General features: G+C 54.3%; 1 protein-coding gene across 2 annotated transcripts; it reads left to right on the top strand.

The window, feature by feature from the left end:
* Positions 1-719: 719 nt before the first annotated feature.
* Positions 720-23,038, top strand: TRAF1 (TNF receptor associated factor 1). 2 transcript variants are annotated; one of them, XM_021691157.1, is made up of 9 exons: positions 720-779; positions 2,519-2,639; positions 3,779-4,170; positions 6,372-6,456; positions 15,422-15,487; positions 15,978-16,388; positions 17,909-18,086; positions 19,863-20,011; positions 21,868-23,038. In XM_021691157.1, the coding sequence occupies exons 3-9, from the start codon at positions 4,031-4,033 to the stop codon at positions 22,084-22,086; spliced, it is 1,248 nt and encodes a 415-aa protein (XP_021546832.1). In that variant the 5' UTR covers positions 720-779; positions 2,519-2,639; positions 3,779-4,030; the 3' UTR covers positions 22,087-23,038. The 2 variants fall into 2 exon arrangements, with proteins under 2 accessions (XP_021546832.1, XP_044776304.1); XM_044920369.1 differs by lacking the exon at positions 720-779 and adding an exon at positions 3,432-3,680 and having other exon boundaries at positions 2,444-2,639.
* The last annotated feature ends 11 nt before the right edge of the window (positions 23,039-23,049 follow it).

Raw genomic sequence — 23,049 nt, 5'->3', positions numbered from 1 at the left:
ATGGATGCCTCTGAGTAACTAAAACAAAACAAAACCAACAAAGTGGGCAGCCTCACTCCTCCCTCAGCTACCAATCCTGCAGATATCAGAGGTCTGATGGAGGAGTCTTTGACAAACTCGTAAAAATAAAGGTTGTATCTTTTAAACAAAAATTCCATCCCAACACTAAGTTCCATAACTATTTTGACTGATATACACAAATTCATAAAGAATATGTGCTCCTGTGTGTGTGTTTAGATGACATCAGAAACGGTTCCTTCAAACATCGGTCTTTGTAAAGGGAGAACGCCGTTGGAACCGCTTTGTACCGTTTCTTTGCCGACCGCCCCAAACCAGTAAGCTTGCGCGAGCCGGGCACTGCGCTAGGCTCTTTGCAGGAATCCGAGAGAGCTAAGACTGCGGACCCCATCCCCACGCGGGATTTCAGGCAAGCGGGAGACTCGGGGGGGTTCAAGTCCCAGGTCTGTTTTCGTTTACTCTGCGAAGGCTTTCCGAGTCTTCCAGAGTCCTGCCCTTGTGCCGCAGCCACGCGCGGGGCGAAGGGCAACGGCAGCGTGTCAGTTCCCACGCTGCACACGCCACCCCGAGCCTCAGTTTCCCCACCTGGGGAGAGGCGCTCGCCCCGCCCCCGGGGCGGCCCCGGGAGCCAGCGGGGGCTGCGAGGACCCGCCCCCGCCCTTCCCAGCTTCCGCCTCCCGGGCCACGTCCCCGGCGCCCCACCGGAAGCTCCCGGCGGGCCGCGGGGAGGCTGCGGCGGCGGCGACGGCGACGGCGCCGAGGTTGGTTGCACTGCATGCCGCCCCACCCCGCCCCGGGTCTGCTCGAGGCTCCGCGGCCCCCGCCCCCGCGCTCCCCGGCCCGGGACGCCCCAGCTCCCGCTCGCTCGGGCGGGGGCTCCCCCAGTGCAGGCCTCCCCGCGCGGCCCGTGACCTGGACTCCACCGCTGCAGAGCCCGCCCCCGGACTCCCTACCCCAGCGCTTCCTGCGGGCAGCCGGGGCAGCCCGGGGGCTCGCCGATCCTTGACTAGTCGCCCGCGCTGCACTGCTCTCGGCACGGGGCACGCACCTGGAGCAGTGGCGGTGGCGAGGGGACAGTCACCCGCCCCGGGGGGGGGGGAATGCACGAACGGGGCTGGGGGCGGGGCACAGGCAACCCGGCATCGTCGAGCCGGGCGACAGCGGGGAGAGGGGGCTATGCTCGGGTTGGGGTCGCGATGGGCGCCCAACCCCATTCTGGGGGCAGACCACCGAGGCTCAAGGGGTCTAGTCCAGGTGCACCCCAAAGGTCAAGTGGATGGCTGGCGAGGGGGGGCGTACGCGGCGCAGAGAGACTCCAACCCTGTAGATCCCCCCGATGGAGTCACGGAGATGAGACCAGTGGAGGGTCAGAGTAGAAAAGGGGTCAAGGAGAAGATAAAGAGCAGCCAGAGAAGTGGGGTGGATCCCCACGGTGGAGTCACCGAGATGGGACCAGTGGAGGTTCAGAGTAGAAGAGAAAAGGGGTCAAGGAGAAGATAGAGAGCAGCCAGAGAACTGGACGGAGTGGGTGCAGAAGCCAAGGGAAGGAAGGGAATTTGGAAGGAGGGCCAAGAATGGGGTCAGGTGCTGGCCAGAGAGCTGGTGAGATAGAAACTGGGACAGGCCCTGGGCACTGGTGACCCCAACACTGAGAACCCTGGGGAGATGGTTCTGGAGATTCGAGTGAGGAGTTCTGTGCGTAGACAGTCTTTTCTACAAGTTCTATTAAAGTGTGCAGAGAGTGTAGATGCGGGAGAGAACTTTGGGATATGGGTGGAACGTGTGGTTAGAGTACAGGCTCTGGGTTCAGGAGTCCCCACACACTATCTGTAAGACCTTGGGCAAGTCACTTAACCGGTTTGTGCCTCAGTCCCTGGTCTGTAAAATGGGATGATGAAGACACTCCCTGCCTCAGAGGGGTCACGTGAAGATTAGATGGGTGTTTAAAAGTACTTAACATGGCACTAAAATGCTGTAGCTATTATTTTTCACTTTTGTTATTGAACAGGGCATACCTTGATGCTGATAGGAAGATCTGGTAGAGGGAGGCATTGAAGACAGAGGGGAGAGTACAGGGACCAGGGAGAAAGGGACCCAGAACTTGGATGGGGAGACAGGTGTCCTTCTATGCCAAATGAAGGGAAAGAGGGAATTGGTGGGGATGCAGGGAAGTTTGCAGGCTTGGGGTATGTGGTTAAGGGAGTGCCTTTCTGATAGGCCTTCTCCGAAGTAGGCCTCAAGGTCATCTGCTGAGAGGGCCAGGCCACAGCTGACCCAGGTGAGGGTGGAGGTCCCGATTTACACCTGCAGCGGTAGGGGGCCATGTCCTCTTTGCCAGCAGCCCCAATATCGCTCCAGGGAAGGGGGACGGTTGAATTTTTCTAGGGTCAGAGGACATCAGACCTGCCTTGCCCACTTACAAGGCTCAAGTAAAGTTGATGGATGTGGAAACGCTGTAGAAGCATAATTTACCATCTTAATTCTTTCCCTTGATCTTGAGGAGCCGGAAGGGCTGTGGCCGTCACTGGGATACAATGTCAGAGCCTTCCAAGCACTTCGCTTGGGCCGTGTGCCATGCGATGCTTCCGCCCACCCCCTCACTTGGTCACCACAACAGTCAGGTAAAGTAGACTTTATTATTCTCCCCCACTTGACAGATGCCAAGACTGAGGTTCGGAGAAGTTAAAGACCATGTCCCAGGACCCACAGCTAGTACATGGAAGACCTGGGATCCCAGCTCAGATCTGTCAGACCTCAAGGCCTGGGATTTGAAACCACTGTGAAAGTTTGCAAAATCCAGCAGGATGGGAAGAGGTAGAGGGATCATCTCCTGCATTTGGTAGATGAGAGAACAGGCTGGATGCTCTGACCTCCAACCCCAGCTCTGTAAGCACCACCAGGTCGCCTTGCTTTCATCTCTCTTCTAAGGGTAGGAAACACAGAGGTTGGAGTTCCTCAGACCTGGTACTAATGCTACTCCCCCACCTGGGGCTTCTGACTTCAGACCAGGCACTTCCTTTCTCTGTGCCTATGTGTTAAATTCCTGCTGTCAAATCCCCAGCAGGTCGCTTGGACCAGCTCCCTGTGACCTAGTATTTATTTAGAGCTTTGTTCTCAGGGCCGGGAAAGTTGCGGCGCCTGACCCAAGTGTGTGGCCACCTGTGACTTCCTGAGTGGGGAAATGGGGGAAGGGCCCTGAGCAGTTCATGGTCCCGAGGCCTTGCTTCAAAGGAGTGGGGAGGGTCCGGTGTTGTCACCATGACTGATGAGGAACGCCACAGGCAAGGTTGGGACATCAGAAGCCTCCCGGCTGCCTCGGGTTGCCTTGGCCATTGGGGTCCCAGCGTCTTAGAGCCCAGAGGGGCCTTGGAGACAGCCTGTTACAAGTCCTTTTTTTTTTTTTTTTGTAACAGATGGGGTTATCCAGACCCACTGTGAGGAAGTGACTTTTACCTGGGGGAGACTCTGGCCAGGGTAGAGCTAAAGCTCCTGAAACTTGCATTTTTGGACAGAACCCTGGGGATTTCCACCAGGGCAGCGAGCACCCTCACCGAGAATTCTGGGCTCCCTCAAGGTCCCGGGGAACACAGCAGCCATCAGCTGTGACTCTCTGCCGATGTCCCCAGGGAGGAGGAGGAGGAGGAAGCCAGCAGCCGCCCAAGGTGCTCAGACAGGGAAACTCTGATTGCAGTTCCTGAAAATCTGGGGCCCAGTTCTTTTTTCTCTCTGACTTGTTTTCTTTTTCTCTCTCACTTTAAAGAATGACTGGACACTCCTAAAGCGTTCTGTCACCATCCAGGGGATTTTTTGCACCACGAAGGGTAATTCCTGCCCCATCCCTGCTGTGACTCAGCTGTGACGTTGAACCACACAAGCCGACGAAAAGATAAAGTCGTCAGACTCCTGCTCACCAGACAGAACTCACCTCTTCTCTCAGCACAGATTCCACAGGGCTGGTCTCCTCCCCACAGTTGCTTAGACCGGGAGCCCCTGGCCAACCTGGGACCCCAGGATGGCGTCTGGCCCAGCCAGCAGCCCCCACCCAGCCCCTGATGAGAACGAGTTTCCCTTTGGGTGCCCCCCCACCGTCTGCCAGGACCCAACAGAGCCCAGGGCCCTCTGCTGTGCGGCCTGTCTCTCTGAGACCGTGAGGTGAGGGGTCGGAGGGTGGGGGGGGGGGGGGGGTGTCGGGGAGGGGCCCCTGACGGGAGGCAGGGGTGAGAGGAGCTGGTGGCTTTAGGCAGGTGACTTCCCCCCCCCCGGGGCCTGTTTCCACGCCCTTCCCTTGTCATCCCTGGCATGGGCCCTTCTAGGGATGGAGGGAGAAGTAGCCACGGGAAGATGTTAGCTCCCACAGCAGAGGCCAGCCAGGGTGGAGGGAGGGAGAGCCTCTGCACCCAGCGGCGCCGCTTACTCACTGTGTGGCCTGGTGCAGAGTGCCCAGCATCCTGAAGCCTCAGCTTCTTTGTCTGTGAGATGCCTCCACAGCTCTTTTCTACCTCCTGGGGTTGGGACAAGGCCCAACCAACAGTATGCGGAAAAGTTCTTATAAAAATGAGTATAAACTCCCTTGGTAAACGACAAACTGCTATAAAATCCATCTCCTTCCACAATACCACCCTTCACCTTGTAGGCTGGCAACCCTTTTATTTTTTTTTTTTTTTTTTAAAGATTTTATTTATTTATTTGAGAGAGAGAATGAGATAGAGAGCATGAGAGGGAGGAGGGTCAGAGGGAGAAGCAGACTCGCTGCCGAGCAGGGAGCCCGATGTGGGACTCGATCCCGGGACTCCAGAATCATGACCCGAGCCGAAGGCAGTCGCTTAACCAACTGAGCCACCCAGGCACCCGGCTGGCAACCCTTTTAAAGGGGACACAGGGATATCTATATTTATATATGTCTATGTTTATATATTTCTATAGAATATATTGTATATGTCTGCATATAAATACCTATTTATATTTATATAGAATACACATTTTACATATATATAGAATTATATATATCACACGTATTGTGTAGAATATGTAAAAATATGTGTATATTTATGTTTATAATATAAATAACTCAGGTGTGACATTAATATGATCATCAGCATCCCCATCTTAAGCAACTGTTATGCGCCTACTATAGGCTAAGCACTCTTTCCTTGGATCCTCAGAGGAGCCTGGAAAGGTGGATACTGTTATTAGCCTATTGTATAGATGGGGACAATGAGGCCTAATGGAGAGATTAGGTCAGCTTGCCCCAGGTCAGATTCCTGGCAGATGTGCTCCCATTTTCTGCCATGCGCCCCCGTGTGACCTTTGTTTGGGGCTTTACAGCGTCAGAAGGTGAGAAGACTGAATCAGGCAAGCTTGCGAAGTTCAAAGGCTCAGACAGGGGCGGCCGGTAGGAGGGGAGAGGATGTGGCTGTGGAAAAGCCAGGTGGGGAGTGGGGGGGTGGGGAGCAAAGCTTGACTGCTTGTACAATCGAGCTGGTGTTTCTGGGTTCATTTCAGGCTTTTGCCATGGGTCTCTTGGCTTCCCTCCCCATTCCTCCAAAATGTGGCAGAGCAGGGGACAGAGCTGACAGGGTGTCGGAGGGACCCGGGCCTGAAGAGCTATGCCTGGCTCCTGACTCAGTCTACTCTTGGCTAACACATGCGTCCTCAGGGCCTTGTTTTCCTGCCGTGTCAGATGGGCCTGACCAGTGGCTGTCGCTGTGGGTCAGCATCACGTGGGAGCTTTCTGAAAGCACGTAGGTGCTTTTCGCTCTGCTCAGAGTCTGACACCCACTCCTGGTTAAGAAGCTCGGGTTCTCTGAGGCCACTTCTCATTCTAATTGACTGTGGTCATCTGTCATTCCCGAAAATCAGAGACCCAAAGCCAAATAGAGGGAGCCAAGAAGCCTGTATATAGCCACATATCCGCGATCCCTTACCTGAGCCCCTGGGGTCAGATGTATTTTGGAATTCAGACTCTTTCAGGTTTTAGAAAAGCGAGGCAGTGCATTACTACGTCATTCTTCCAGTGGGGATTGGGGCAGTCCCTTATAATCCAGCATATCAGTGTTTCTGCGCTGAAACAGAAATAGTCACACTCAGTGGGGTAAGTAAGGGTGATGGTAGCCTCTGGTCACCCCAGGTCAGGTTTGGCTGCCAACTAAGCTCACAGCAAACTACCAGAAGACATCGGGGGTGCCCAGTACTTTTGAGGTTTGGGAATTGTGGGTCTGGGATGGTGGACAGCCGGCTTATTGACATCAGCCGCCACACTGGGCAAGGCCTAGGCCTTTGGAGCTATCAGGATGGAGGTTGGTGCCAGGAAGTCATGAATGCTTCACTCAGCAGGATTGTTCATGTATCCCCAGGACCAGCGAGGACCGGCTCTGTCCAAAATGCAGAGGGGATGACCCCCAGTCTGTAAGCCCGGGAAGCCTCCTGTCTCAGGAGAAGGTACGTGGCACCACCAGGAAAGGGTATTTGACCACTTTTTTCCTCCTTCGGTCGAGGTTGAAGCCATTAGGCAGCTGGCCACAAAGTCCCAGGCAGGAACCTGCCCCTTGTCTAGAATCTGGACTGAATTCAGTTTGTAAGCACTGAGGAGCCTGACATTCACCGTGGCAAAGTGACTTGCCCAAAGACACCTCGCTGTTGTGTGACAGATTCAGGGTGAGAACACCAGTCTAGACCGGGGGTCTGCAAGCTATGGCCTGCAGGCCAAAACCAGCTTGCCACCTGGTTTTGTCTGGCCCACAAGCTAAGAATGGTTTTGATATTTTAAATGGTTTGAAAAAGTCAAAAGAATGGCATTTTGTGACACATGAAAATTTTTATGAAATTCAAAGTTCTGTGTCCATAAATGAAGTTTTATTAGTACACAGCCACAACCCACTCGTTTTTGCATGGTGTGTAACTACTTTTGCCCTACAACGGGGGAGGTGAGTAGTTGCAATAGAGGATTCAAAGTGCAAAATATTTGCTATCTGGCCCTTTATGGAGAAGTCTGTCACCTCTTGATCTAGACAGTTCTTTCTGTCCCGGTGTGCCCTCAGACAGGGAGAAGTCCTTCTCAGCTTACCTCTCAAGCTCTGCCATGCTGTGCTTCTAGGAATAAGAAACAGCTTTGGAAGTGTGAGGGACCAAAGAGACATTTTCAGACACCACAGTTTAGAACTCTAGCCCTTCCAAGTTGGAAGAACCCTCACAGGTCCATCTGTCCAGGGAAGAGGCTCCCACAAGCCAACCAGACCTGGTCCATTCCCACCAGCACATGACAAAGTGATAAAAGTAAGGAAATCGTAGTGAGTTTTTTATAAAACTAAAACCTTTCCATTTATAGAATCAACCTTTGATCTGGGGTTATATCCTCCCCATACATGTCTTTGTACAAATGAAATGATGGTGATAGTCGATGATAGGATTTTTGATAACGTCTTTACTTGGCAAAATAAAAAAAATGTCAGTCTTCATGTTCATCTTCCAATTAAAAAAACAAACTTGTATTGGCCCAAATCTATAAGAACCACTGCTCCAAATCTAGCCCCCGGTCTTACACGTTGGGCCCCAACACCCACTGGGGAGTCTCAGCACAAAACTCCGTAGCACCCGGGGTCTCGCCATTTGGCCACCCTCCCTCTCCGTGAGGTTCCTGGCTGCTTTCAGCCAGAGCTCCCTCCTTGCCCTGAAACCATGGCCCAGCGCTCGGGAGCCTGGTGTCCAGGGATGGTATTGTAGATTCTGTGCATGGCCGAGGTCACGTTCATGCCTTTTTCTCCATGAAGAAGCCAGATTGGCTCTGCAAGGCCAGCTCAGGGCCTGTGATGTCCAGCTTACCTGTCCGTGGCTGGCTGTAAGGAAGCCAGAGACAGACAAGTCTTCACACCTACTTCTCCCTTCTCTTCTTCTGGCCTCTCAGCTTCAGAGAGCTGGAGGAATTTCCTGCCCCCACCAGAGCTGGCCTTGAGGGCTCTCCCATCCTCTTCTCAGCAGCCCCTCCCCTGCAGGCCCTCAAGGGACTCATAGTAAGGACACCATGCATTTTCCCAGAACGTTCCACTCTGCAACGCGGTAAGAGCCAGTTGGATAAACTGACCCGTGGGATGGCTTCCCAAGCCTCCCTGTCTGGACGTCTTAGTGAGCTAACCATGCGACGCCAGCAGACACGGACGTAGCTCTCTGTATGGGCCGCCAGGCTCCACCTGCAAAGGAGAGGCTGTGCTCCCTGCCTTCTAAGGCTCCTGCCCGCTCGAGTGCTCCAAGGAGGTTGTTTCCAATTTGTCTGGTTTTTTTCCTCTTCACAATATTAATACACATTCATTGTACAAATCTCAGATAATAGAGGTAAGAGGTATTTTCAATCTCATAATCCAGTGGTGTTTTTTCATCTTTGTGAACGTGAAATCCAGTGAGAGTATAAGCGCTCCGATTAAGGGGGAGCCTGGCACCCCATCCTTTTAGTTATCCCATCTCTTTCTCCTGTCCCAGCCCCTGAGGGACTCTGGGGGCTCCCGGAGTTCTGCAGAGCACAGTGGGAAGCTTGCTGCCCTAAATCAAATGAAGTGATCTGATGGTAGAATTACAGGTACTCTGATCGCCCTCGGGGTAGGAGTGGGTGCTGTCTCCAAGGGGGCCAGGGCAGCAGCAGGCCTCCCGCCCCGGCTTCCCCGCCTGATGGGGAAAAGCCGGGGTGGGGGAGGGTATCGCGTGAGTCCGTGGTCCCAGACCCGCACAAAGCCACAGACCGGAAAGACTAGAGAGGCTCCTCTGGCTCCTGACCCCAGTGGGAACTTTGGGGGACTTTTGACCAAAGGAAAGCAGCTGATTAGAAGTCAATACTTTGCATATGTGGTCACTCTGAAGTTTGTGCATGCAGGAAAACCTGGGGACTGGGGGTGTGGTGTGGCCAGAGCCCGGCTGGGTCAACCCCAGAGGCGCCCATGCCATCTGCTGATCAGCGAGTCCTCATCCTCTGACTTCCTTAGATTAGTGTCTCAGAAGCGCTCACAGCCGTAGACGCAGGAGCTAATAGAAGACCCAGATATTAAAGGATCACTGTTGACCTAGTTAGAGGCCGGGTTCTTGCCTGGAATGACCTTCTTCTAGAAGTGACAGTGAAATAAGGAACAGCCCGGTGTCTGGAAAATAACGTTCAGTTCTGTCTGCCGTGACCCTGTGAGGAGGATTGTTCCTTTCACTCTCCTGCCTCGGAGACCACCCGCGGAGGCCAAGAGCAAGCTGGCCTCGGACGCCAGTGGCTTACGACAGGCTGCGGGCTTGTGACCCCATGAGACAACTTCTTCGACCCAGGGGGACCCTGATGCTCGCATCGTGTTCCCCTTTGTTTGTACTGAGCCGGATTCTGTTTCCCTGGGGGCCACAAGAGGCAAGTGAGTCAGCCTTCAGCCCCCCGAAGCGAGCCCGCATCCGTGGGAAGACACCACGTCCCTCTTGAGTCTGTCCCCAGTCTGTGCACTTGGGGTAACTTTCTCCCCTTTATCGGTGTCCCTTGAAGTGTGTTGGCCCTGTGACATCCTGTGTCATGGGTGGTGGTAATATCCCTGTTTTACCGAGATTTTAGGTAAGATACTGAGGCTCAGTGAGAAGGTGCGTCTGGACCCAAGTCCTATCGCAAGGGGGAGGCAAGCCCAGGTTCTAAGCCCTGCCCTCCTCGGCTGGTGGCACCTTCTCCCGGTGGATCACCCCAAGTGTTTTATGCAGGTTTAAATAACACCATCAGCCCTGAGTACTGGAGTCCACCAGGTGCTACAGGAAAACAGGAATGGGCAAGAATGCTTTCAACTAGGACACTCAGGCAGGGCTTCCTGGAGGAGGTGGCCGTTGAGCTGAGCAGAAGTTGCCAAAGAGGAAACAGGCTCTGGTAGAGAGGAGGGCAGGAACTGGCAGGCAGACGCAGGCTGACCAGGTCCCCCCGTCCCGGTGAAGGACCTCCCCCTCAGCACCAGCTGACCCCCGAGCAGGACCCGAGCCAGCCTCTGTGCCCGGTGCGGCAGTGGGGGCCATGCCTGGCACCCTCTTCATGCTCACATTCTCAGAAACCCACAGGTCCCCTAGTAGGGGGGGCCTGGATGGGACCCCCCTGTTGATCCCATCACAAAGGGCCTGGGTGAGCACGGTGGCCCAGAATAGCACACACCCCCAGACTTCTCGGACACAGACAGAAGGACAAGTGTTCCCTCGGGGCTGGGATTTTGTTTTCTGTTTCTGTTTCCTCCTTGGAGAAAATTCCATGGTGGATTTTATTTTTAGCCATTTGCAAGCATTGGGGCCACTCACGGGGCCGCTTGTGGCTCCAGGCACACCAGGCTGGACCCAGGACAGATGCCCTATTCTTCTTCTGCAGCCCTGGCCTGATTCCTTCTCCCGGCCCCTCTGGCCCCACCCTTTAGGGGAGGCCACCCTCTGGGTAAGGCGAGGACTCCCCGGTTGGGAGGAAGGACCCTGGTCATGGACTGTAGGTCCCCGGCCTCTACTTCGCCTTTGCCCTGAACTGGAAACCACTGGCCGTCCCTGAGCTTCGGATTCCCTACTTACACGAGAAGCAGAGCCTCAGAGCTCCAACCTCCTCCTTGAGATCCGTCGGGGCTGTGCTCGCTCAGCTGCTGAGAAAGCCGCAAACCCTTGCAAGGTCTTGTAACTGTGGGCCAGAAGACCCAGGTCCAGGCGGCTCCTCAGTGTTCAAGCTTGCTGTGACCTCAGGCCAGCCCTTAACTCAGTTTTCCATCTGTATTGAGAGGAAGCTAATCCCACCCTACCTGCTCCCGCCCTGTCACCCCAGGGATCCTATGAAAAAACATGCAAGAATGCTTTAATCCAGTATAAATACAAACATGTTTAGGTTGTTCTCATCTCCCCAAGGAAATCCAATGGCAAAATAGCGTTTTATAGGATTAGTTATTAAGAGTTGAAGATGTGAGAGGGGCACCTGGATGGCTCAGTTGGTTAAGCGTCCAACTCTTGATTTTGCTCGGGTCATGATCTTGGGGTCCTGGGATCAAGCCCTGCATCAGGTTCTATGCTCAGCGGAGAGTCTGCTTGAAGATTCTCTCCCTTTCCCTCTCCTTCTGCCCCTCCCCCTGCTCATGCTTTCTCTCTCTCTCTCTCTGAAATAAGTCTTTAAAAAAAAAAAAAAAGTTTAAGATGGGAGAATTAAATGAGAAGCATATATATGACAGCCATGGAAGAAAGAAAAAAAAAGATATCCCAAGGGCAGTGCTTGATCCATGGAATAAAAATACAAATAATGTACTACTTAGAGCTACTACTTATGGCTAGCATTTATTGAGTGCTATGGTAGGCAGAATGGTGTTCCCCAAAGAGGTGCACATCCTAACCCCCAGAACCTGTGAGTATGTCACTTTACATGGCTGGATTCATCTGCTCCAGCCACCATCACATAGACTGGGTGGCGTGAACAACACAGATGTCTTTTCTCACAATTCTGGAGGCAAGAAGCCGAAGGCAGGGTGGGTTTCGTCCGAGGCCTCTCTCCCAGCTTGTAGATGCTGCCTTCTTCCAGTATCATCGTATCATCCTCCCGTGGTGTCCAAATGTTCTTGTCATAAAGACACCAGTCATCGGGGCGCCTGGGTGGCTCAGTTGGTTAAGCGACTGCCTTCGGCTCAGGTCATGATCCTGGAGTCCCGGGATCGAGTCCCACATCGGGCTCCCTGCTCAGCAGGGAGTCTGCTTCTGCCTCTGACCCTCCTCCCTCTCATGCTCTCTGTCTCTCGTGGTCTCTCTCGCAAATAAATAAAATCTTAAAAAAAAAAAAAAAAGACACCAGTCATATTGGAGGAGGGCCATCCTGCTGCCCTCATTTTAACTTCATTACCTTTATAAAGACCCTGTCCCCAAATGCAGTCATGTTCTGGGGGGGTGGGATTCCCAACAGATGAGTTGAGGGACACAACTCTGCCCATAACAATGGCCAAAGGGACTTTGCAGATGTGATTAAATCAAGGATTAAATTGAGATGGAGAGATGACCCTGGATTATCATAAGAGGGAGACAAGAGAGTCAGGGCTGGAGAGATTGGAAGATGCTGTGCTGCAGGCTTTGCAGATGGAGGAAGGGGCCATGAGCTAAGGGATGCAGGTGGCCTCTAGCTGGAAAAAGCAAGGAAACGGAGTCTCCCCAAGAGCCTCCAGAAGGAACACAATCCTGTTGACACCTGATGTGAAGGCTTCTGCCCTCCAGAACTGTGAGATAATAAATTGGTGGTGTTTGAAGCCATGAAGTTTGTGGTATTTTGTTACAGCCGCCGTAAGTAACTAATGCTAGCACTTACCAATATTGTCGCCTGTGATCCCCACAACTCCATGGGAGGGGGGGTCCTATTTTTTTTTTAAGATTTTATTTATTTATTTGACAGAGAGACAGTGAGAGAGGGAACACAAGCAGGGGGAATGGGAGAGGGAGAAGCAGGTTTCCCGTCGAGCAGGGAGCCCGACGCAGGGCTGGATCCCAGGACCCTGCGATCATGACCTGAGCCGAAGGCAGGCGCTTAACGACTGAGCCACCCAGGCGCCCCCGGGGGGTCCTATTATTATCCTCATTTTGCAGATAAGGAAACTGAGGCAGGGAGAGGTTAGTAAGTCTCCTAGGACCAAACAGCATGTGAAGAGACTGAAATGGGCTTTGCACCCCGGCAGGCTAACTCCAGAGCCCACCCCCTTAGTCCCTGTGGCACTCCAAGGAGCCAGTGACTGGACTGGTGGTGGGACTGGGGGCCGCCTGGCTGGCCACCTAGGTGTCTGAAGTCCTCCCGAGTCACCCTGCCCATCCTCTGTCAGTCACCGGAGGCCGGCCGTGGCCCACACCCATCCATGCATCGTAATGCATCCAGACCACGCTTTCCAGGCTGCAGTGGGCTTTCCAGACACCAGCCCCTCCACCTGCGGGTGATCTCTCCAGTTCCATCCTTAGTTTTCTGCCTCCTATGACTCACTTCAAGCTTAGGGCCCAGGAACTTACCCCCGGTCTGCTCACCCAGGAACCAGGTCCACAGCCAAGCCTCAGGCCCTCTGTTGGTGCCGCCGGCCCCCGCCCCGTGCTCCCACCTGCTGGAAGAGGCTGCGTCACTGTCCGCTCCCTGAAGCCAGCGCAGTGTGCCCCCGCCCCAGTGAAACATCTGTGTCCTATTCCTTTTTGGGAACAAGTTGTGCTCGAAGGCCCAGGGCGGGGGCTGAAGGGAAGGCTGGCCGTTTGCTGTGCTGTGCTGTGTGCCCCAAACCAACGGTACTCATTAAACCCACAGCTCTTGCTTATTTTACTTTTAAAGAATAACTAGGGTGGCTTTGTATTTGCTCAGCCCAAAAGACCTCTCCTCCCACCCCTTGCATCCAAATCTGCCTTCGTTTTGCCCCATGAGAGCATTCTTTTTAAAAAACAACAACAAAGCCCTTGGAGAATCAAGATATTATTGCTATGCAATAAAATCCACTCCTCTTAAGTGTACCATCTGATGAATGCCAGGAGATGTATACAGTCGTGTGACCACTACAGCAGAGGGGGTGAATGTTTCTACACTGGAAAAAGCTTCCTTGGGCCCCTGACTGGGCAGTCTCCCGAGCTGCAGCTCCAGGCAGCCACTGATCCACTTTCTGTCACTCGAGTTTGTTTTCTAGAATCTCTAAGAATGGAGTCCTAGCATGCAGTCTTTGACTTCTTGTAGTGTTTGACTTCTTTCATTTAGCATAGTGCTTTTGAGGTTCCTCCATGTTATTGCATTTATTCGTATTTTATTTTATTTTTTTAAAGATTTTACTTATTTATTTAACAGAGAGAGACACAGCGAGAGAGGGAACATAAAGAGGGGGAGTGGGAGAGGGAGAAGCAGGCTTCCCGCTGAGCAGGGAGTCCGACGTGGGGCTCGATCCCAGGACCCTGGACCATGACCTGAGCTGAATGCAGACGCTTAACAACTGAGCCACCCAGGCACCCCTATCATATTTTAGTCCATCTGATTGCCAGGGAACTTTCCAGAGCATGGATAGAGCACACTGCGTACCCATTCACCATTTGGTAGATATTTGGATTGCTTCCAGTTTGGGGCTATTATGAGTAAAGCTACCCTGAACATCACATACACACAGAGATGTGTGTTTCAGGTTCTCTTGGTAAATTCCTAGGGATGGAATGTGTGGGTTGTACGCTTACCTACCGTGTAGGCATGCTTTGTAAGAAAGTTGCTTTTTAAGTGTGATTTAACTTTACGATATACTTCCATAAATTTTTCCAAAGTGGCTGTGCCGTTTGTGTTCTCAAGTTCCTCCACATCCTCACCAAAACTTGGTATTATCATTCTTTTTTTTTGCGTTTTTGCCCATCTCATGAGTCGATAGTATATTTCACTGTGGTGTTTTGTTACAATTTGCATTTCTGGGACGACTGGTGATGTTGAGCATCTTTTCATAGGCTTACTTGTCATTTATATAGCTCCTTTTGTGAAGTATCTGTTCATTATTTTACCCATTTTATTAGGTGGCTTGTCTTATTTATTGAATTGTAACAGTTCTTTGTATATTCCGTATACAAGCCCTTTCTAAATAATGCGTTTTGGAAAAAATCTCCTGCCAATTTCCCATGGGCTTATTCTTGATAAGAGTTGGTGATCTGGTGTGTGAAGAGTCCTGTGGCCATGCTTCTCCCTCGCCATTCCTTCTTGGGCAGATTCCTTCCCCTCTGTGAGCCTCATTTCTTCATCAGTGAAATGGAACAAAAAACCTATTCTGCCTTCCTTGTAGCATCGTTAGGGGCCTGGGAAGAACTGTGATCATGAAAGCATTTTGTGAACTCCTCAGACCTATAAGCAGGTTAACGGAATTGTCCAGCTGCTGTTGAATACTCAGTTCTGTTGGTGTTGCTGTCCTCGGGCTGTCCATTATCTGGAAGGGACAGCAGGTGCAGGGCAGCCAAGCCTCAGTCAGTCACGGGTGGATGGCTGAGGAGGGAGGCAGATGGGAATTGTGAGGAGAGGCCCCCCTGGGCTCCAGGAGGAAGAAGGTGGCGAGTCCTGCCACCAGCATGTCCCGAGTGTCTCCTCTGTAATAGACACTGCCCCACACTGGGAACACAACTGGGACCCTCAGAGACCCCCCCCCAGCCCAGTGGGGGCAACCAAAGAGTGAATGATGGTTGAAAAGCCGGGTGAGACATAGCCTGACAGAAGCAGCGCTGCCCAGATCTCAGCAGAGGTCTTGATCCTGTTTTGAAGGAGGGTCCCGGAAGGGCTGATGCTCGAAAGGTGGAAAGGAGTCAACCAGGCAGAAGGAACAGCATGTGCCAAGTCATGTGGGCCAGCCCAGCTTCTGCCCTGGTGGATCCTCGTGCTTTGCAGAGCCCCAGTGGTGGCCACTGGGACCCCCATAATGTCTGGTGACATGGTTATTGTTTCCAGGATCACCCTGAGGAGGCTGAGGCTGAAGTTGGGTGCCCCTTTGCTGGTGTTGGCTGCTCCTACAAGGTAAGCATCTGCATGTGAGAAAGGAGAAGGGTCCACTACAGTCCCAGAGCTCCCAGATTTTCCCACAACACCAAGCCACTCCTCCTGGTGCCCCTTACATTAATGGCTCTTCAGAGCAACAAATCCCACTAGTAAATCATCTCCATACTGGAGGAAGTTCTTCTGAATGTCTCACCTGAGCACTGTAGCATCCCTAAAATAGGTCCCCCCAACCTCCCCTGCCCCTCTCCGTGGTCCTGAATTAGCACTGCTCTCACGGGCAGGGCACAATTGTTGCTCCAGAGACTGGGACGCCCACGGCTCACCCTGGGCGTGTCTGATGCCCGGGTCCTCATCCAGATCCCTCTTGCGACACACAAAGCATCTTCCCTTTTGCTGGGTAAATGGACCTGACTTCCCTTGGCAGCCGTTGGGTAGCCGGACTCTCCCCCACTCGCTGGTTCTCCTCAACCTCCTCGGTTTTCACTGACCAACCCCGCTCTCTTGGCAGGGGAGCTCAAAGCTTCTGCAGGAGCATGAGGTCACCTCCCAGACCACCCACCTAAACCTGCTTTTGGGGTTCCTGAATCAGCGGAAGGCCCAGCAGGGCGCGGGCCTGAGCTCTAGGCCCATGGCCCTGGAGCAGAATCTGTCAGACCTGCAGCTGCAGGCAGCTGTGGAGGTGGCGGGGGACCTGGAAGTGGACTGCTACCGGGCGCCCCGCTCTGAGAGCCAGGACGAGCTGGCCCTGCAGCACTTCATGAAGGAGAAGCTCCTGGCTGAGCTGGAGGGGAAGCTGCGCGTGTTTGAGAACATCGTCGCTGTCCTCAACAAGGAGGTGGAAGCCTCCCACCTGGCTTTAGCAGCCTCCATCCACCAGAGCCAGCTTGACCGCGAGCATATCCTGAGCTTGGAACAGCGGGTGAGCGTGGGAGGCAAGCTCCCCTTCAAGGTGGGCTCCGGGGGGGCGTGGGGGCCGGGGGGCCTTGGCCCTGTCTTATCTCCAGAGCAGTGGACCGGCAGCCTTCCTTCTGAGCATTCTCCCTGCTCCCTCACCCCCCTCCCCTGCCGCCATCAAAAAGTATCTGTCCTGTGTTCCAGGACCCTCTAGGAAAAGCACTGAATCCCAGTTATAGTCAAGGTCAAACTCCCCCATCCAGTGTGCTTCATTTCCTTTGCTTGAAGTTCTCCTGTGATAGGATACCTCCCTTCCCAAGCATTTCATTCCACTGGGGGGCATTTTTCACAATGAGAAAGTGCTTCCTTATACGAAACTAAAATCAGCCTGTCTCTGTCTTCCCGGCATTGTCCCTGGCCCTGCGTTTCCGGGCCCCCTTAACAAATCTACCTTCCAGGCCCTGTGGCAGCCCTTCCAGGAGAAGCAGTCACTGAGTATTTCCTTCTGGAAGCTCGGCACTTGCAGTGCCTTCACCCCTTCCTCAGAGCACCTGGCTTCACGCTGCCCTCGTAGGCTCTGGCTCAGTCTCTGAAGGATTCTACACACTCGGAGGCGGGGTCCCGGACCAACTCCAGATAATCCGGCTGTCTGACAGTTCCTAGTTGAGCAAGACCATGCCCTCCCTTGTTCCAGAGTTTATACTTTTCCTAATATAAACAGTCACCATGCTAATATTGCTTTTTTTTTTTTTCTGTCCAGCAACATTCTGTCACTGCCTCATGTTGTGTTGGGCCTGGATTTTAGGTCCAGCTCCACTGTTAACTTGCTGTTGTGGGTCTGGGCAAGTGACTTCCCCTCTCAGAACTTCAGCTTTCCCATCAGGAATATTAGGGATTCAGTTTCCTCTAAGGACACCCACTTCCATGCCTGCCTTCCCGACCTGAGCATGCCCAAGAATAAGTCTGTTTTTTCAGATATCAATGCGGGGAGCGTACCAGAAGAGCAAGGCAGTGGGTTTGAGTGACCGAGTAAAGCCTTTATTCATGTAACTCTTGCCTCAGTGAGAAGGTGGGCCCCTGAGGCCAGCAGCCGTGTCTCTAGTGCATCAAGAACCTTCCTGGCTCTAGTCACGCACGCGTTGTGTGAGGCCTGGAGGCAGAGAAAATGAGCATGGACCCAGCCTTCGTTAGGGGAAACCATCTCCCTGGTAGGAAGGGCAGAAAGACGAATCTTAAGAAACTGCTGAAAGTGCCCTGCAGAACAGCGCTGAGAGGGACCAGCAGGGCTGGGGCAGTAGTGGGAGGCTTCCCGGAAGAGGGCTGTGTAAGCCAGGCTCCTGATGGATAAGGAGGAGTCAGCCAGGGGAGAAGAAAGGCCACGGAGGTCCAGGCAGCAGGGACAGCAGGGACAGAGGCAGATACGCGTGCCCGAGGGAGGCATGGTCAGAAGGCATATTGGGGGCAATTCTATCTCCGTATCCTACCATCCCCACCCTGTCCCCAAGCTGTGCTCTGGGGTCCCTGGCTGAATGGGCTTTCCCGCAGGTGATGGAGCTGCAGCAGACCCTGGCTCAGAAAGACCAGGCCCTGGGCAAGCTGGAGCAGAGCCTCCGCCTCATGGAGGAGGCCTCCTTCGATGGCACCTTTCTCTGGAAGATCACCAATGTCACCAGGCGCTGCCACGAGTCAGCCTGTGGCAGGACCCTCAGCCTCTTCTCCCCAGGTACCAGCTCCCCAGGGGCTCAGGCCAGCAGGGGGCTGCAGGCTTCCCTGGGCCCGGGAAACCAGCAGGGACAGCGGCCACGCTGGGGTCGTGGAGGTGGCAGGCTCCCCGCTCAGCCACATGGAGCATGGGCTGTTTGAACCGGGCACGCCTTCTGCCTCCCTGACGTCAGTCGTATTCTGCAAATAGGAATAAGATTGTTGTCTGCTTCATGTGGGTCTCGGATGTGACAGAGCGTGCTCTGAGCCAGAGCTTGTGGAAATGAGAGGTGTGCAGAGGATGCTCCCCACAGGTGCTTACCGTAGGACCCCTGCCCTCAGAGCGCCGGTGGTCCGAAATAAGGCCAGTGGAGAGTGAAGTGAAATGTGCGGTTGTAGATCGTGAGTGGCATGTGAGTGAGTGCTGTGCAAATCCGCGAAGTTCTCATTCATTGCTGGGGCCCCCGGGCCTGGCGCAGTGTCATGCAAGGCATAGTTACTCAGGAGATGTTTCTCTTGTTTTTTGGTTCTTTAAAAGATTTTACTTATTTATTTGAGAGAGGGAGTGAGCGAAAAGCGAGAGCACATGAGCAGAGGCAGAGGGAGAAGGAGAAGCAGGCTCCCCACTGAGCAGGAAGCCCAACGCAGGGCTGGATCCCAGGACCCCGGGATCATGACCTGAGCCCAAAGGACTGAGCCACCAGGCGCCCCAGTAGATGTTTCTCTTAATTAATTGGTCTCCATTGATGTAACGACGTGTATATTTGTGCCTAAAATTCTCAGACCTGCGTGCTTGTCCTCTCCTCTCACACATGCGCATCTAAGTAAGCAGGTGGACTGTTAGGAGGATCTGCTGATGACGATTTGAATAGCCTCGCACATTTGCCTGGGCTTCATACCCTTCCTGTCCATCAGCTCCTCTGACCCACCCCCCATCAGCGGGGCCGGGATCCACATAGGCACTGGCGTTTGCCGCAAGCCGCAGAGCAGGGCTGGCTCCCGTAGCCGGGCCCCTGTCCTTGGGAGCAGCCCCCTTCATGGGGTGGCCTCACCTCCTCCACAGAGCCCCCCCACCCCGCCCTTCTTTCCAAAGAGGAAAAAAAGAAGCAGTGCCTCTGACTTCCTGTTCTACCAAGATGTAAGGGGACAGATGAGTCAGACTGTCAGCCCGTCCTTCCTCCACCTCTTCCTGCCTGCTTCCCCAGCCTGTCCCCTCCCTCAGCCCCTCCTAGAGGGGCCCTCACACTGACAGCCACTGGCCCCCACACTTGGATGGCCCTTTCAGCTGCCGAGGTGCGTAATCAACGGGGATGATTCATCCCCCGGGGGCCTTTGCCAAGGTGGCTCCCCCAGCTTCCAGTGCTTGGGGCCTCTTGGCCTAGGGCCGCAGAAAGAGGTCAGTGTTGTGAGGCAGGAGACTGGGCCCAGCCACTTCCCCTCGCTGGGCTTGGTTTCCCCACTGCAAAGTGCAGGTTGGTTAAGTCAAAAGTGGGGTGCCAGGGCCAGCAGCATCACTGTCCCCTGTTAGAGATGCACGTCCTCAGGCCTCGCCCGGCACTTAGGAGTCAAACTCCGGTCCCGGCAATCTGATGCGGACGGCTGGTTGACAGCCACCAGGCCAGATGATCTCCAAGAGCCCGGTTGGTCCTCCTTGACGCTCTAGAATTGAGACGAGCGCTGCGCTCCAGCCCCAGATTGCTTAGTTTTGAGCTCCTGACCTTGGGCATGCCGGTTACCTGGTCAGCGCGGGCGACGCGGTCCAGCTCCCCCGGTGCTGACTCCGCCTTCCACACTTCAGCTTTCTACACTGCCAAGTATGGCTACAAGCTCTGCCTGCGTCTCTACCTGAACGGGGATGGGACGGGGAAGAGGACCCACCTGTCACTCTTCATCGTGATCATGAGAGGGGAGTACGATGCTCTGCTGCCCTGGCCTTTTCGGAACAAGGTACGGGCCGGGCGGGGGAGGGGGCGAGCCCGGGGCCTGGTCCTGTCTGCATTTTCAATTTCACCTTTTATAAAACAAGAGCCTGAGTCCACATCTAGTACCCATGGGCGTCATGAGTCCAGGGGCTAAAATGCCTGGAGCAGCGCCCCAGGAAGGCACGTAGCAATGAAATTCACATGGTGGGGTAAATAAGGAGAACTGCCTGGAGGAGGTGCTGTGGGGCCATTGTGAATTGGAGAAAGGGAAGGAGGCAGCTACCACAACACCGCTCTGAGAATGGCCAGAACACCGACAACACCAGATGTTGGAGAGGGTGCGGAACAGTCAGAACTCTCGTTCACGGCTGGCTGGAATGCAAGACAGAAGAGAGTTTGGCAGTTTCTGACAAAACGAAACAAACTCTCGTCCTGTGACCCAGAAGCCACCCTCCTTGGCATTTACCCAGATGAGCTGAAAACTTTGGTTCTCAAGAACCTGCACACAGATGTTTATAATAGCTTTGTTGAGAATTGCCAAAGCTTGGAAGGAGCCAGGGTGCCCTTCCCTGGGTGAGTGGATGCATGAGCTGCAGGGCGTTGAGACAGCGGGATATTGTCAGTGCTAGAACGACACAAGCCAGCAGGCCGTGGAAGGACCTAGAGGACCCATAGAGGCCTATCCCTGAGTGAAAGAAACTGGTGTGAAAAGGCACGCACAGCACCATCCCAGCTCTGGGACATCCTGGCAACGGTACTCTGGAGACCGGGAGAGATCGGTCGTTGCCAGGGGTCGAGGGGAGGCAGAGCACAGCGTATTTTTAGGGCAGTGAAACTCTTCTGGGTGCTCTAATTCTGGATACGTGTCATCACACATTTGTCCAAACCCAGAGGATGAGCGCACAGCACCGAGCGTGAACCCGGAGGTAAACCGTGGACTGCGCTTGTAGCAAATGCACCACCGTGGTGCGGGATGCTGGCTGGGGGAGGGGAGGCTGCGTGGGAAATCTCTACAGTTCCCATTTGCTTGTGCTGCGCACCAAAAACTGCTCAAAAAAACACAATCTGTTAAAAATATTTAGAAGGACGACAGGAGCGGGGAGGCGAGGCCTTCCCTGCAGGTGAACCAGCAAGGGGGGAGGGGAAGGAAGGGGTGGAGGGAGAAAAGAGCAAACAGGTGGGGCAGGGTGGGGATGCCACAGTGGTCTGGGTATGAGTCACTAGGTCAGTGGTTCGCAGGCCTGCCAGGGAGGGTTTTAAAATACCCAACGGCTAGGTCTCACTCCAGTATGTGGTGAGGCCTGAGCGTCAGGGTTTTTAAAATCTTCCCAGAGCCTTCTAAAGTGCAGCCCAATCTGAAAACCACTGTGGTCGGCTGTGAGTGTCTCAGGGACATGTGCCAGAGAAGGGGGTCTGTGTCGCTTTGAAATCCTCGGCGTCTTGGGGTACGCATTTGTGTTTCGGGACACGGATTGACAGCCCCTCCGGAGAAGGCCTGTCTGTTCTTGTCCCTCTGCCTTTCCCCAGGAGATCCCAGCTGTAGTTGATGGATGAAATGTTCCAGAGCAGGAAGGGGCATCATAGGTTATGGAGTCTGGCCTCCTTGTCAGTGCCTGGTCCCACCTTTAGCCCCCACCATCCAACCACAGTTGACTATGGCTCTGAATTCCCCCCTTCCTGGTGGAAAGAACATCTGATCCCTACTGGCAGGGCAACCCTGGAAGACTTCCATCTCAGGGGACCTTGCCACACGCCAAACGCGGTCCTTACATTGTTTCTTTGACTCTTAATCAGCCTGAGCTGGGGTCAGAGGGGCTGTACGGGGGTCCCTCGGTGCTGCCGCCCAGGGCCTGACCACCCCACCTGCCCCCTGCCACGCAGGTCACCTTCATGCTGCTCGACCAGAACAACCGAGAGCACGCCATCGATGCCTTCCGGCCCGACCTGAGCTCAGCGTCCTTCCAGCGGCCCCAGGGTGAGACCAATGTGGCCAGCGGCTGCCCGCTCTTCTTCCCCCTCAATAGGCTGCAGTCGCCCAAGCATGCCTACGTGAAGGATGACACCATGTTCCTCAAGTGCATCGTGGAGACAAGTGCTTAGGGCGGGGAGGGCTGTGCCGGCCGCACCTGACTCCCGAGGGAGCACCAGAGTACACTGGTGTACTCTCAGTACGATGACTGAGGTCCTGTCCATGGCGTCCAGGATCCCGGGGCACCGTGATGGGCCAGGCCGGCATGATCTGAGCAGGACTGACTGACCATGGCTGGCCGTCAGCTTCGGTGGCAGCGGGGCCCCCGGGCTGGGCCCACAAAGGTCCAGAAGGAGGCGGTAGCAGGATTGTTGTCCTCTACGCTGACCACAGGACATTGGAGTCACTCCAGCCCTGCATGTTGAGGCAGCCTGTGACCAAGATGGGGAGGGAAGAGGGACCGGGCCTGGGGCATGGAGGGTGAGCATGGGGAGGAGGAAAGAAGCTCTCTGAGCAGGGCAGCTCTCTGGACAGGAAGGTCTCTGTACTGGGGTGGGGAGGGCGGGGTGGCATCAAGTTGGGACTTGGGTTTGAAGACCTTGAGGTTCCTTCCAGCCCAGAAAGCCTCCAGGTCTGGGCCTCCTGGTGCAGGAGAGTCCTAGGGCTGCAGGGGTGCTAGAAACATTCAGGAGCCTCGTGGCCTCCAGGTTCCTCTGTCATCTTCAGGGCCACCCCGTGGCCGAGCCAGCCTGCGCAGCACCTGCCACCCCGGGTCTGGCAGCCCCGTTCCCCAGCATGCGGGGGCCGCGCAGGTCCATGCTTCTGCTGGGAGGACTCCCCTGCACCTCCTCCAGGTGAAACCAGGTCCCTCAGCTCCCAGGAGCAGCGAGAAGAAAGGTGGAGGAGGGGGCCATAAACCCTCCGCTCGCCCTCCCTCAGAGGCCCTACCTTCGGCGCTTTCCAGAATCTCATGTCACCTAATTAACCGAGGTATTTCCTTCTTTCAGTTGACTGATCAGGGTCTCTGAGCCACTGAGCAGAGGTTGTCCTTTTAAATATGTATAAAACCAAAGAAAGAGATTGTTTAAATTTCT

The sequence above is a fragment of the Neomonachus schauinslandi genome, chromosome 13, assembly GCF_002201575.2.
Source record: "Neomonachus schauinslandi chromosome 13, ASM220157v2, whole genome shotgun sequence".
In the NCBI taxonomy this organism is placed as follows: domain Eukaryota; kingdom Metazoa; phylum Chordata; class Mammalia; order Carnivora; family Phocidae; genus Neomonachus; species Neomonachus schauinslandi.
This window is presented reverse-complemented; position numbering and strand designations above follow the sequence as displayed.

Coding starts and splice junctions, on each gene's coding strand:
- TRAF1 (XM_021691157.1), top strand. CDS start 4,031: ATGGCGTCTGGCCCAGCCAGCAGCCCCCACCCAGCCCCTGATGAGAAC. Junction 16,389..17,908: donor TCCTGAGCTTGGAACAGCGG/GTGAGCGTGGGA, acceptor GCTTTCCCGCAG/GTGATGGAGCTGCAGCAGAC. Junction 20,012..21,867: donor CCTGGCCTTTTCGGAACAAG/GTACGGGCCGGG, acceptor CCTGCCACGCAG/GTCACCTTCATGCTGCTCGA.